The 13,725-nt window shown below is 37.7% G+C and overlaps 1 protein-coding gene across 1 annotated transcript; it reads left to right on the top strand.

The window, feature by feature from the left end:
- The first annotated feature begins 11,901 nt into the window (after window positions 1–11,901).
- Window positions 11,902–12,607, top strand: LOC128115201 (peptidyl-prolyl cis-trans isomerase A-like). Its single transcript, XM_052745678.1, has one exon. The coding sequence runs from the start codon at window positions 11,911–11,913 to the stop codon at window positions 12,403–12,405; it is 495 nt and encodes a 164-aa protein (XP_052601638.1). The 5' UTR covers window positions 11,902–11,910; the 3' UTR covers window positions 12,406–12,607.
- Window positions 12,608–13,725: the final 1,118 nt, after the last annotated feature.

Genomic DNA, 13,725 nt, shown 5'->3' with positions numbered 1-13,725 from the left:
TTCTGAATGTCGTCTCCTGACTCCTCCACCGGAAAGAGCTATGTATAGTTTCTTAACCCTCTGTGTTTGACTCCTGATGCTTAACAGTAGAGTATTTAGAGCCAGAGTTCATATACAATCTTTTCTCTGTGAAGCTCTCTGGAAGAGCAGCACCTGTAACAGCTGGCGAGAACTCCCTGGTTGCATTTACATTCTTAATTAAAAAAAAATAATCCCGGCCGGGCGGTGGTGGCGCACGCCTTTAATCCCAGCACTCGGGAGGCAGAGCCAGGCGGATCTCTGTGAGTTCGAGGCCAGCCTGGTCTCCAAAGCGAGTTCCAGGAAAGGCGCAAAGCTACACAGAGAAACCCTGTCTCGAAAAACCAAAAAAAAAAAGAAAAAAAAAAAAAAGGCTGTAAAAAAAAATAATAATCCCATGCTTTCCATTTTCTGATTGTACCGTGATCTGATGACTTTCAACTTTTACAGACCAACTTATACTCAGCAATGTAACAGCTGCCCAGTTTCAAGCTGCTTTTCATATGGTAACACATGGCTGATTTATGTGTTGGTTCTCCTCATAGACTAAGAACAGTACGTGTTATGGAAAATTTGTTTAACTCTGCAAAGATGTGTTTCATTTGTTTAACTATGTAAAGATGAGTTGCATTTGTTTAATTATGTAAAGATGTGCTGCTGTTTTATCTTGCCAGCCTAAGGTACCTAATTGTTCTAGTAAAAAAGCTGAACAGCTAATAGCGAAGGAGGAGGTATAGACTGGACTTGCAGGCAGGGAAGGAGGAGAAATTTATGCTGGGGAAGAAAGAAAAAAAGATGCCAGGTCCCAGCCAGAAAGACAGAGGGAGCAAGAAAATAGGACATACAGAGTGAAAGAAAGGTAAAAAAAAAAAAAAGCCCTGAGGCAAAATGCAGATGAATAGAAACTGGTTAAATTAAATAAAAAGAGATAGTGGGATAAGCCTAAGCTAAGGCCAAGCATTCATTAAAAAAAAATCTCTGTACCTTTGTTGGTGGAAAAAAGAAAATTCCAGCTACAAGTATGGGCATTTAAGATATTCTTCCCCACTTTGATTTTGGCCCTTCTTTAAGTTTTCATACATTTGTCTATTCCAAACTGTTCCAAGGACACCATCACTTTATCAGAGGATTTAAAGGTACATGAAAACTTGCAAATTTTTTTTGCTTGTTTTAGGCTCTTACCTTAAAGAACATACTCCTTGAAATCAGTATATCACATATTATATATTTATTATAATGCTCCTGGGTATCATATACATTTGTCAATATGATTGATAAATACTGAGTAGGAAACTTCTACTGCCAGGTCATTCTAGTGAGTACTTCTACAGGTATCCACTCATTTAATCCATACAACTCTGGAAGAATTATTGGTCATTTGTTAGTATCTGGTATCTGGCTAGTTGATTTTTTTTGTCTGAAACTCACACATGCTTAGACTGATTACAACCACTAACATCATTAACAACTGCTTGTTAAGTCAGATACCTTATTACTTCATTCACATCTCTTTATTTTATGTTCATAGCAGTCCCACAATGTGTATTAATCATTTTGCATTTGAGGAAACAGATGGAGACAGATTAAGGAAATGATGTAGAGCCAACTCAAGACTAAGATGGGTCTTATACCCAGGCAGTGCTCATTCTTCACACAATGCTCTTCTCTTAAGATCAGAGGACATTAGAGCTAAGTTTACCATATTCTTTTAAATTGTGAATGAATAAGATTATCTTCATGGAATATTCTTTATATGTTTATGAAACCCACATGATTTGTGGTATTATTTAACTCCAGAATTCCTCTGTTTAGTTTTTGTTTGGATAACCTGTCTATTGGTGAGAGTGTGATATTGAAGTCATCCACTATCACTGTGTTTGGGTTGATAATGTGATTTTAGATGTAATGTTGATTCTTTTTTGAAATTGGGTACTATTAGCCGGGCGGTGGTGGCGCACGCCTTTAATCCCAGCACTCGGGAGGCAGAGCCAGGCGGATCTCTGTGAGTTCGAGGCCAGCCTGGGCTACCAAGTGAGTTCCAGGAAAGGCGCAAAGCTACACAGAGAAACCCTGTCTCGAAAAACCAAAAAAAAAAAAAAAAAAAGAAATTGGGTACTATTGTGTTTGGTGTGTAAATGTTTAGAATTGTAATATCTTCTTGGTAGATTTTTCTCATAATGAATATGTAGTGTTCTTCCCTGTCTTTTCTGATTAGTTTTTATTTGAAGTCTACTTTGTCAGATATTAAAATAGATAAGTCTGGTTGTTTCTTGGTTCCAATTGCTTGGAACAATATTTGTGTCCTTTTACCCTTCAGTGGTACCTGTTCTTGATGGTGAGATATGTTTCTTGGATGCAGTGGTGCTGCAAGCTGCAAGAATATGGAATAGTTATTTAGCTGTATATGATAGAAAGATCAAGGAACTCTTCTAAAGGATAAGTCAAATATCAAGGAATATTTGATGTTATTTGGCTTTTAATATATCAGCTATTTCCTGCTATCAATTTCTTGTTGATAACTCCTAACTCCTAGGCCATAATGGCAAACAGTATAAGCCTCTCAGACCTGCTGCTGATCTGAACTAGGTAATACCCCCCACAGAGATAATGCCTGTCTCTTAAGCCTAGGTATGTAGATGAATAGCTTTGTTTCTTATAAAAATGAAGCTCAGACCTTCCTTCCCCAGACAGGCCAAATGGCATTCCAGAGCTATCCTGCAGGAAAAAAGAGTTTTTGCGTAACCCAATGCAGTAAAGACTACGGCAGAATTCCGAGTCCAGACAGAATGGCATGACCAGAGAGAAAGAAACAAGGCAGAGCTTTTGTAGAGAGTAAGGACTGAATCAGGTCAGGAGAGTAAGAGGGGAAGGAAAGATGGGAGATGAAGGAACAGAGGATGAAGATGAGGTCAATAGCAGAAAAGCTTAGTAAAGGCTAATAGAGGACAGGAAAAGAAGGAACAGAGAGGAGCTGAATGTGAGGATAGAACTGAAGGTGTGTAGATAGAATTTTGTCTTATAGAAATAAAGTAAACATATGATAGAAAATGGTGTGTATTCTTTTCCCTCAGATTACACCCCATGCTGGCCATAGTGCCTTCTCTAGGACCCTGGAAGAAATCTTCTCAGGGGAGGTCCCTGGGAATATTTTGTTACAGCAGCAAGATGGATTCTATTTTCTTAATGTAATATGTTACTCTACATCTTTTTATTAAGGAATTGAGTCTATTAATGTTGAAAGTTATTTAACCATGTTTAATTCCTATAATTTTGTTGTTACCTTGGAGAGGAGACTCTGCTTTTGTTCCCACAGAAAGCCAAAGGCTATGGATTTGTTCCAGATTAAGATACATCAGGTTTGACCAGCCAAGATCCCCTGAAAGGTCTCCGATGACACCATGGCCCAGATGATCCAACATCTAGAACTATTTGAAGGCAACTGGCTCAGACAATACACCCTCATGGACTATTCCATAATTCTAAAATTTTCTTTGTATCTCCATAAGATACAGCGCCCCCCTCCAGCAGGAAGTAGTAAGAGAAGCTACACCCAAATTCCCAAATTGTATGTAATTTTACTTTGTTAGGGTTAAAACCTTCCTTTTTGAAAAAAAAAAGGGGGAAGTGCTGTGGGATGTTCTGTATGGCAAATGTGTTGCTGATTGGTCAATAAATAAAACACTGATTGGCCATTGGCTAGGCAGGAAGTATAGGCGGGACAAGGAGGAGAATAAAACTGGGAAGTGGAAGGCTGAGTCAGAGAGACACTGCCAGCCACCACAATGACAAACAGCATGTGAAGATGCCGGTAAGCCACGAGCCACGTGGCAAGGTATAGATTAATGGAAACGGATTAATTTAAGCTGTAAGAACAGTTAGCAAGAAGCCTGCCACGGCCATACAGTTTGTAATCAATATAAGTCTCTGTGTTTACTTGGTCGGGTCTGAGTGGCTGTGGGACTGGCAGGTGAGAGAGATTTGTCCTGACTGTGGGCCAGGCAGGAAAACTCTAGCTACATTTTGTTCTTTAGTTTTGTTTTTTTTTAACACCTATTGTGGTTAACTTTTTTAGAATTACTTATTCTTTGTGTCCTCTTGGGTGCAGTTAACCCTCTCTTCAGACTGACAAGTTTTCATTTTGGTGTTATCTATAGATTTGGATTTGTAGACAAAAAATACTTAAATTTGTTTTCATCATGAGATGCTTTTCTTTCTTCTTTGATAATGACTGAAAGTTTTAATAGGAATAGTATTCAGAGATGGCATCTGTTGTCTTTTAGACTTGTATAACATCAGCTTGTAAATTCTCCTTTGAAAATACTAGGATTTATTCTAATGAACCTGCCTTTATATGTGACTTGGTCTTTTTCCCTTGCAGATATTAATATCCATTCGTTGTTCTTTACATTTACTGTTTTTATTTTTATTAAGTTGAATGAGTAGGAAAGTGGGGGAGGATCAAGGAAGAGTTGTGGTAGGGAAATAATAGATCAAAATATATCATATAAAATTAAAAAAAGATAAGAGTTATCCAGAATTTGAGCTATGTTGTATTTTGTATATGCTATTGCCCTACCAGAAATGTTTTTATTCTGTCCATTGCAAAGCTAAGGCATTTTCCTTTCACTGGACTAGGTTCTTGAAAAGAAACCCTTTCTGGCTAATGATCCCCATAGAGATTTCTTTCCTTCTTCAATATTAATTGCCATTGGTATCTATTCTTTCTATATCTTTTTATAGTTTTAAATGAATAATCATATTTACCAGGAGAACTTAAAAATTCCAGGAAAGATTGTAATCTTTTCATATTCTGATATCTGTAATTATAACAACTAATGAGACTTTATTGGAAAACTTTACATGACACCCAGGAGTTAGACAAGAGTATGGATGGTCAAAACTATTTCATCTCCTAGGAAAGATGAACTGAAAGTAAACAAGAAATGTGAGTGTTTAGAAGCTCGTTACCTGAGAATGCTCTGTGTGAGAGAGCCAGGATCATTTGAATTTGTCCAATGTGTTGTGAATTTGCTTGGGGCAGTCTGGGAAAACACAAGTCATGTTAAATGTTTAAAATAAAAGGTGATTAAATTCTATGGCCTAGTTTCACAGAGGGAATACTCATTAAGGAGCAGTGATGCAACCCAGAGGAGCAAGAGCAAGGAAATTGTTACCAGAGTCTAGGGGTTGATCTTAAGTTAAACTTTCTGGTGGAATCTGAGCTAGAGTATGGGGAAGAAACAGTCAATGCTGGAGATGCAATCTGAGTGGAGATAGAAAGGGGAGTGTGGGAGAGGTAGAACTAAAATAAAGGAGGCATGAAAGTAGTCATGGATAGAATTTCACTTTGATCCTCCAATCAGAGGCCATCCAGAGGAACCTGGTGTGGCAATTATACTAGATGTAAGAACTACATGGCACAGAGACCGAGACTTCTGTGATATGGAAGTGAGAATAGAGAGTGTAAGGATCTCAAAACATAGATCACAAAGTAGCCTATGTGATCAAAAGTAGTTTTTAGGAAACTATACCTCCTCACATCAAAGAGGTGTCATATGGCTTGGTCAGACATCAGAAGATTTACTAATGATGCACCTCATATTCAGTCAAGGCTAGTTTTCATATTTAGAGCTGGTGCTTGGAGATGTTGTCCTCAATAGCTTCATTCATGATGCTTTTAAGAACTAAGACATTACATAACTTGCTGATAGAAAAACAGAGTCCTTGGAATCATTTCTTGCTAAGGTAGTGATGATTTGCTCCTTGACTTACTTCTTAGAAGTAAGTCACTTTCCTGGGAGGTATTTGGAAAAATCTCCTTTGGTATAATTATGTATTATGTTTCCTGTGGCAACTTGGGATTTCCTCTTTGTTATGTGAAATGGGAAAGCAGGCTGGACATAATTAAAGTTGTAGTTAAGTAAATGTCATGGCTGATATTGAATCTAGAGCCATTTTTGGTACAGAACAGAGATGATTGTCAGGGAAGTGAGACGATTTGCCTAAAGTTATAATAAAACCTTGAGAGTCCTGATTAAGTTGCCACGAGGGTACATTTCAAATTCTTACTTTTTTTTATGTGATCACAAAAACATATTGTGTCCCTTTAATTTTATTGTCATCAATTTTATGAAAGTAATAATAATATTTATAAACAAAGTTCTCATAAGAACTATTTAAGATAACTTATATCATGGGCTAGCTCTTTTTCTGTGAAGAACCAGAATGCACTTTAGATATAATTGGTCATATGCTATCCATTGCAATTATGATATGTAAACAGGCATATAAAAAAAACAGTCATACATGAAAACAACTGTACCAATTTCTAATGGAATTTTATTCACAAAATGGAGCACCTAGCCATGTAGATCATAACTTGTAGTCTTTTGATCTATACATCAGACATCTGTAATATAGTAATTAGCAGAGTAAAGACTTAGTGAATTTTACTGACATTGTTGTTAACATCATTATTGACACTGTGTTTGCTGTATAGATAAATGATTTTTCTTAAAATACTAAACATTCAGTGGAATCTCTGTGATTATGCCATAAGATTTGTTTATAATTACATGCAATGAAATTTTGTCCATGGTCTTCTCATGGATATTGTTTTCTATTGGGTGTTCCAAAATTGCAATAATTTTGAAAGATGTGCACATGCTAAGAAAAGGAGCATTGAGCTCCTCCAAAAATCAGAGGTTACATGTGTTAAGCTAAATGGCTGTTTACTTAGACTCATGTGAAGGAGCCTCTCAGGTGGTGTGAATCCCAGAGAAAACTGCCAACCAAGACCTGTCAGTGGGGAGCTATGGCAGAAGCGTGGAGTTTGTGGGAAGAGTGACATAAAGATCTCATTCTACTGTGGCTGAATACACGCCAAGCTGGAAAAGTGTGATGATGCCAAAAATACGTGAGCAGGACTTCTGAGCTTTGGTTTAGTGAAAGAAGGATTTCCTGTTGCTTTACTGATGCACCATTCTGATATATAGTGATTACAATAAAATTAACAGGCTACAGAAGGCTGACTTGAAAGGCTGTTATAGAAGGGAGAACTTGGGTCACAGCAAAGATCCCTGAAATGCTAAATTCACAATAAGCAGCAAGCCTGACAAAAGGACTTAAGAATGAGGACCCCCTATCCACCCCTGCATGGCTTGACTGTTTCTCTGAGTTCTTAGAAAAATCATACTTACTGAAAGAACTTCAAGAAATTACCAGTAACACAATAGGGTCCACAAAACGAGTATATTTATCTAAGAACTTGGTTACCTTCAACCAAGTTAGTTAGAGAAGACAAGGGAAAATATGTCAGTACATGAAAAAGGAAGTACTATAATTTAGTACTTCAAAAATGGATGTCAAGTCCATTATATATTCTCAAAACTTTTGTTATTTTTTTGGAACCATAACAAAGGTTTGACTTGGAATGTAGGCATTGTGCATAGCAATTGTTCTTGAACAGATTCTTGGCTCCTTTTACTCTTTCAGAAATACACTACCTAAAGGAAGAGCTTTTTTTGTAGTTTTTTTATATTGTATTTAAGTTTTATGTACTAGGTAAATTGTATAATACTTATAAGACATACTTATAATTTTGTCTATTGATATTATATATAGATATACTTTGTGTTATGAAATAGTATTCTAAACCAAACTCAGCATGGCTCCTAGAGTAGCAGATTGGAAAACTTTCATAAAGTGACAAATACTGAATGGTTTAGGCATTTCAAGCTGTAAACTGACACAATTATTCACTTTTTCCGTTGGGAAAGGGAGGCAACCAAAGATGATATATGAACAAATGGAAATTCATTGACGTTCAATAAAACTTCATTTACAAAAACAAACATTGGACTATATTTGGTCTTAAGGCCATAGCTTGTTTACTCCTGCTACAGTGTAAGAGTTTATTATCTGTAGAGGATCCTTATCTATTGTGATTGATGCTTAACAGCCACCTCATGTAAAGGTATATTCTTATTAAGTGTATTATCACTAAAAAAAGAGAAGAGGTTACTAAGGCATTGAGTAGTGGTCTTAGGGACCACAAACACAATGACATCCTGATGTAACATATTTTCTTTGTTTGAGAACTAGTCAGAGGGCAGTCTTGCCATATCATCTTCCCTGGAGAGATGTTTTATGTTCAGGTCCATGAGGAAATTAATACATAAATAATGTAAGTATGCCAATAATTAGTCGATATGTTACTTTGGGGTATTTTATGATGTAGCCATAGGGATATGAATGATGATTAGTTCCGTAGAACACAGTAATTTTTATGGAAAAAGTGTCTGATATTTATAGGGTTCTTAGATAAGTATCTGTTGAATGATGATCACCCTAGCTTTTGAGCCATTGGTGGTCTACCCACTAACAATCGGTTTTCTAGAAGTTTATCCAAAGTCAACCAATGGCAGTCCTGTGTGTTCTTTTATAGACACATGGTTTTGAAAAGCTCAACATTAAAATCTCCCAGAACCAAACAAGTTGGCCACACTTAAACACCACAAACTCATTTTAACATTGATTTTACGGTATGGTATTTTATGCTATATTTTCTTTCCTCTTTTTGGTTTAAGAGTCCACAGCACTTTTTCTACACCAGCCCCATTTTTACAGTGATACTTGTGACACATGTCAGTTTAGATAAATGAATGTTTCCATTCCAACCTGCTCATTTACTCAGGTGTTCATCTAATATAGGCCACATGGCTGGATATGAGCTAGATGCTAAGTGAGAAGATGGGAAAACAAAACACTTGTTCCAGAGGGAGAAATTGTTTAAATAGATCATTGCATACTGGTACAGTTAATTTATTTATTATAGTTTATTATTATGAGGGACTGGGCAATAAACTCTGTTATAATATTCCCTGCTGAGTTTGAAAGAAAATTTAAGATCAATGGTTGAGTAAACAAACGGGAATTTTTTCAAATGCAAATAGCTTAAAGGCTTGAGCAAATGTGAGGCACACAGGTGGGAACAACTACTAACTTAGTGCAGAGTTTTATTGAATTCTGTTGAGAAAAGTAGAAAAATAAGGATCAAATAAGGACAATATCATACAAATGAACTAGAAATCACTCTTTATGCAAGAGAAAGTCAGTGTTAACCTCAAGGAGATTGAATAGATGGTCATTTTTATATATTAAAACATCAATTTGGGAAATCTGAAAAGGTAACTTTAAGCTTGAAGAAACTAGACAAGAAGGCCAGTGAACATTGCTATAATATAGAAGAGATTTTCTAGCTAGGAGCTTAGGTGGTATCCATGGAAACTTAGTAAGAAAAAAATGAAAGCTGTTTTGGGGTTCACTAAGTCCTCTGAACCTCAGAAGGCTCAGTGATTTACTGTATGCAATGCAACAGAGGAGCAACAAACATTGGTCACAAAATATATTTTTCCAAGGATGAGTGGGTTGAACAAAACCAACAGGTTTAGTTTTGGCCAGTGTTACAGAGAAGTAATTGACACAGGATATCAATTCCTGTCTGTGGTGATAAATTGTGTACCCCAATAAAGCTTACCTGGGGATCAGAGGACAGAGCCAGCCACTAGATTAGACATAGAGGCCAGAGAGTGGTGGCGCAACCCTTAATCCTATCACTCGGGGAGGCAGAGATCCATTTGGATCTCTGTGAGTTCAAGGCCACACTGGAAATAGAGCCTGGCAGTGGTGGCACACAACTTTAATCCTAGTACTGGGAAGCACACAAGCCTTTAATTATAGGAAGTGATGTCTGGGCAGAGAAAGGTATATAAGGTGTGAGGAAACAGGAACTCAGTCTCTTTAGACTGAGGATTTCATGAGGTAAGCTAGTGGCTGGCTATTCTGCTTCTCTGACTTTTCAGCTTTCATCCTAATATCTCTGGCTCTGGGTTTTTTATTATAAGACCTTTTAAGATTCATGTTACACCTATCTTCTTGGGTTTGTTCACTTTGTCATAGTGAATCACTTTCTTTGGTGGAAAGAAAATTTCTGCTTAATAAGTGGGTAGCCTCAGCCATTTGGACATACATTTTATGTATTGTATTTTTGCAGTTTCCTCACTAACTCAGGAAGTTTTCTTTCACGGTACTGTTTGGTGACTACACATAAGCTTCTATGCAATACAGATATGTGAAAAAGTAGGTACAATTTAAATGGAATCTAAAACACAGAACTAGCAAAGGCAAAGAGGAAATGATTGCAAGATGTTTTTACCTTACCCAAAATTATAAAAAGAGAAAGTCATCATTTGTGGGGTTCCGAAGAATTAGGCCCACCACCCACAGCAGACCTTGACTGAGGCGGGGTAGTGCACCATTGGCCTGTCACCCAGCCTCCCGGTACCTGGAGACAATCAGATGCAGTGGGGAGCCGTGTCAAGCAGGAACTTGTTTATTAAGCATCAGCACACCCTTTATAAAGCACCAAACCACGAACCAGCTTTCCTTCTACCAATCACAACAAAGGTCAAGTATCCATGAGCCTCTCCAGGCATAGCTCAGCATGATGATCACTAGGAGGCCAAGTACCTATGTCATCTCTCCTGATCCCAAGAGCCAATGATAATTTTTGGTAAACAAGTTAGGTCCCCGCCCAGCTCACTTCCTCTCAGAGCCATCTTTGGCTTTTGCAGCCCCACATGTGCTCCTTTGCATACCCACAATCATTAGCCCTGGACAGAGTCTGGAGAAGAAAGCTTCATGTTCACTTTTCCAGTCTTCAAACATGGAACTTCAGCTATCATCTGAAACTTTGAATCTGGTAGAAGTATTCATAGTTGAGTGCATTTACGCTTGTTTATCTGTTTGCTTCTCCTTCTTTGCAGATCTAGAATGGACACACTTCAAAAATGAGCAGGATAGGAAACCGTAAGCAACATCACTCAGCAAAACGTATAAAGTATTCCTTCTTCACTGTAGGCATTCAGATGTCTTACTAATTGTAGGGCAGTTGGGAATGTATTTTTTTCTCCTTTTTAATTTAGAATGTATTGGTTCAGAGAACTGGCAACTGTGTTGAGATGGTTTTCTGTGAGTATGTCTTTGGATATATATCCTAATTATTATTTTCTATGACTTTACAAAAATAAGAATGTAAATTCTTACTGGGAAGAAGTCTTCAAAAGAAACAGAAGTTAATACATTGAGATTGTGCTGGACTGATCAACTGGTATCTCCATAATGTATGCAAAATCCTTACTCTCAAGTGATAATTTCTTAATATATTAAAGAAAATGAGTCTTGGGAAAGTACAGAAATTCATAAATACCCTGGTAATGAATGAATACAGGGAGGAGAGAGATAAAACACAATGAGAATATGGCTAATAAATATGTGTATGGAATTTGGCAATGCGGAGGGGTGTGGAAAGTAGAGGGTCCAGGGTTTCTGTATGGTAAGATCCCATTATGCAGCATTGTTGGAGAGGAGCCTGGGAAATCTGTAATGAATTCTTTCATATGTTTTGTATGAAAGGTAAGTTAAGCTCTTGCACTATTACTGTTTATATATTTATAAAAGAAGTTGATGCCATTATATAGACTGAGCAGGTTATATTTACAAATGTGTATGTCTATACATATATACATATTCAAGTAATAAAAATTAATTAAAAAGAAGCTATGAATTGGAAAGAGATTAAGGAAGGGTATATGGAAGTGTTTAGAGGGAAGGAAGGGAGGAGCAAAATGATGTAATTATATTATACCCTCAAAAGTAAAACAAAACAAACAAGTTAAATAAAAAAAAATAGTTGGTGGACACTCACCCAGCCCTACATGAATACCACATTCGTGCACTGAGAGCCACTGTTTGGGCTAAACAGTGTTCTCTTAAGAGTGTTCTCTTGGCTTTGCAGACACCGCTGTCCCCTTGTTGCTGCTTACTGCAGCCATGGTCAACCCCACCGTGTTCTTCGACATAACGGCAGATAGCGAGCCCTTGGGCCGCGTCTCCTTTGAGTTATTTGCAGACAAAATTCCAAAGACAGCAGAAAACTTCCGCGCCCTGAGCACTGGAGAGAAAGGATTTGGATACAAGGGTTCCTCCTTTCACAGGATTATTCCAGGATTCATGTGCCAGGGTGGTGACTTCACACACCATAATGGCACTGGTGGCAGATCCATCTACGGAGAGAAATTTGAGGATGAGAACTTCGTCCTGAAGCATACAGGTCCTGGCATCTTGTCCATGGCAAATGCTGGACCAAACACAAATGGTTCCCAGTTTTTCATCTGCACCACCAAGACTGAGTGGCTGGATGGCAAACATGTGGTCTTTGGGAAGGTGAAAGAAGGCATGGATATCGTGGAAGCCATGGAGCGTTTTGGGTCCAGGAATGGCAAGACCAGCAAGAAGATCACCATTTCCGACTGTGGACAACTCTAATTCTTTCAACTTGCTGGCTTCTTACCCACCAGACCATTCCTTCTGTAGCTCAGGAGAGCACCCCCACCCCATCTGCTCATAGTACCCTGTAATCTCTGCTCTCACTGAAGTTCTCTGGGTTCCATATTCTCCTCATTCCCCTCCCAAGTCTAGCTGGATTGCAGAGTTAAGTTTATGATTATGAATAAAAACTAAGTAAGAAAAAAAAGTATTCTCTTAAGACCGTGGTGACAACAGTAAAAATGGGTTGTATCCCCAGGAAAACTTCAGTGTTTTCCCTCTGGAATGTAAAGGAAATCATATGTAGGATTTCACTTTAGTTCTTTAATTTCTATCTTTTTCTTTTAATGTTCTCCCAATATATCAACAATATCTGATACCCTGAGACATATGCTACAGTGATGGTGTAGATATACCTGAGAGATGGCATTAAAATGAGAAAACATAACTTAGGGTCATATGTAGTTTGCTGTCTAGGCAGAAACAATTTACCATAGCAAAGACATTTAATGAATAAACATTCAGGAAAACTGTTAAAAACTAGTTTGCTTCAGACTAATTATGTGCATGATCTTCCTGGAAATGAGGGCAGCCTGTTTGGATGATCTGTAGCCTTGCCAAAGCCTTGTCACATGAGTACACTGTTTGAGTGAACTCCAAATATCTATTCTAAACTCTGGCTAGCATGGAAGAAAGTGAGTGGGACTCAATAGAGAGCAATGGCATCAGGTGGAATTGTATGGTGGGCGGTTCTGCCCATGTTTGTTTATCTTTCCCAACTATCCTAAGGGGAAGGCATCTCTAATGAATTCCAAAATAAAGATCTGTGGCAAAAATTAAAATAAGATGAGTGAGTGGCCAGGACAGAAAACAAATCAAAAGAAAAAATTTCAAGTAGAAACTCACATTTCACCTTGTGCAGCTCCTGGAAAAAAGGGCAAAGGAAAATTGTTCTTCACAAGACTTTCTATTATTGCTTATTCCCCAGAGAGAAAATGGGCTGTAGGTTTGGAAAGGTTGGAGATTGAATGGAAAAACCTGTAAACCATATACAGAGCTTCTGTCTCCTTTCTCACTAGGTATCAGGGATATTGGAGCATATGGTAGGGTGGGCCCCTCCATTTGCTGAGCCTGTGTGTTTACGATCATTGAACTTGCCACTCTGAAGGAAAATACTTGGAACTTCTTTCCTAGAAAAGCCAATTCCATTTAATATTCTTAGAGCTGGAAGCTGTCTCAGCAGATAGCATTATTTTGCTTCCTTGAGTTTAGATTGCAGAAATGGCTATAAAACTATCATTTATATGAATGTACCACCAT

This window comes from Peromyscus californicus, unplaced genomic scaffold (genome assembly GCF_007827085.1).
Source record: "Peromyscus californicus insignis strain IS unplaced genomic scaffold, ASM782708v3 Scaffold_1__1_contigs__length_55948999, whole genome shotgun sequence".
NCBI classification, from domain to species: domain Eukaryota; kingdom Metazoa; phylum Chordata; class Mammalia; order Rodentia; family Cricetidae; genus Peromyscus; species Peromyscus californicus.
Note: the sequence above shows the minus strand (reverse complement) of the source record. Positions and strands in the feature narration are given on the sequence as shown.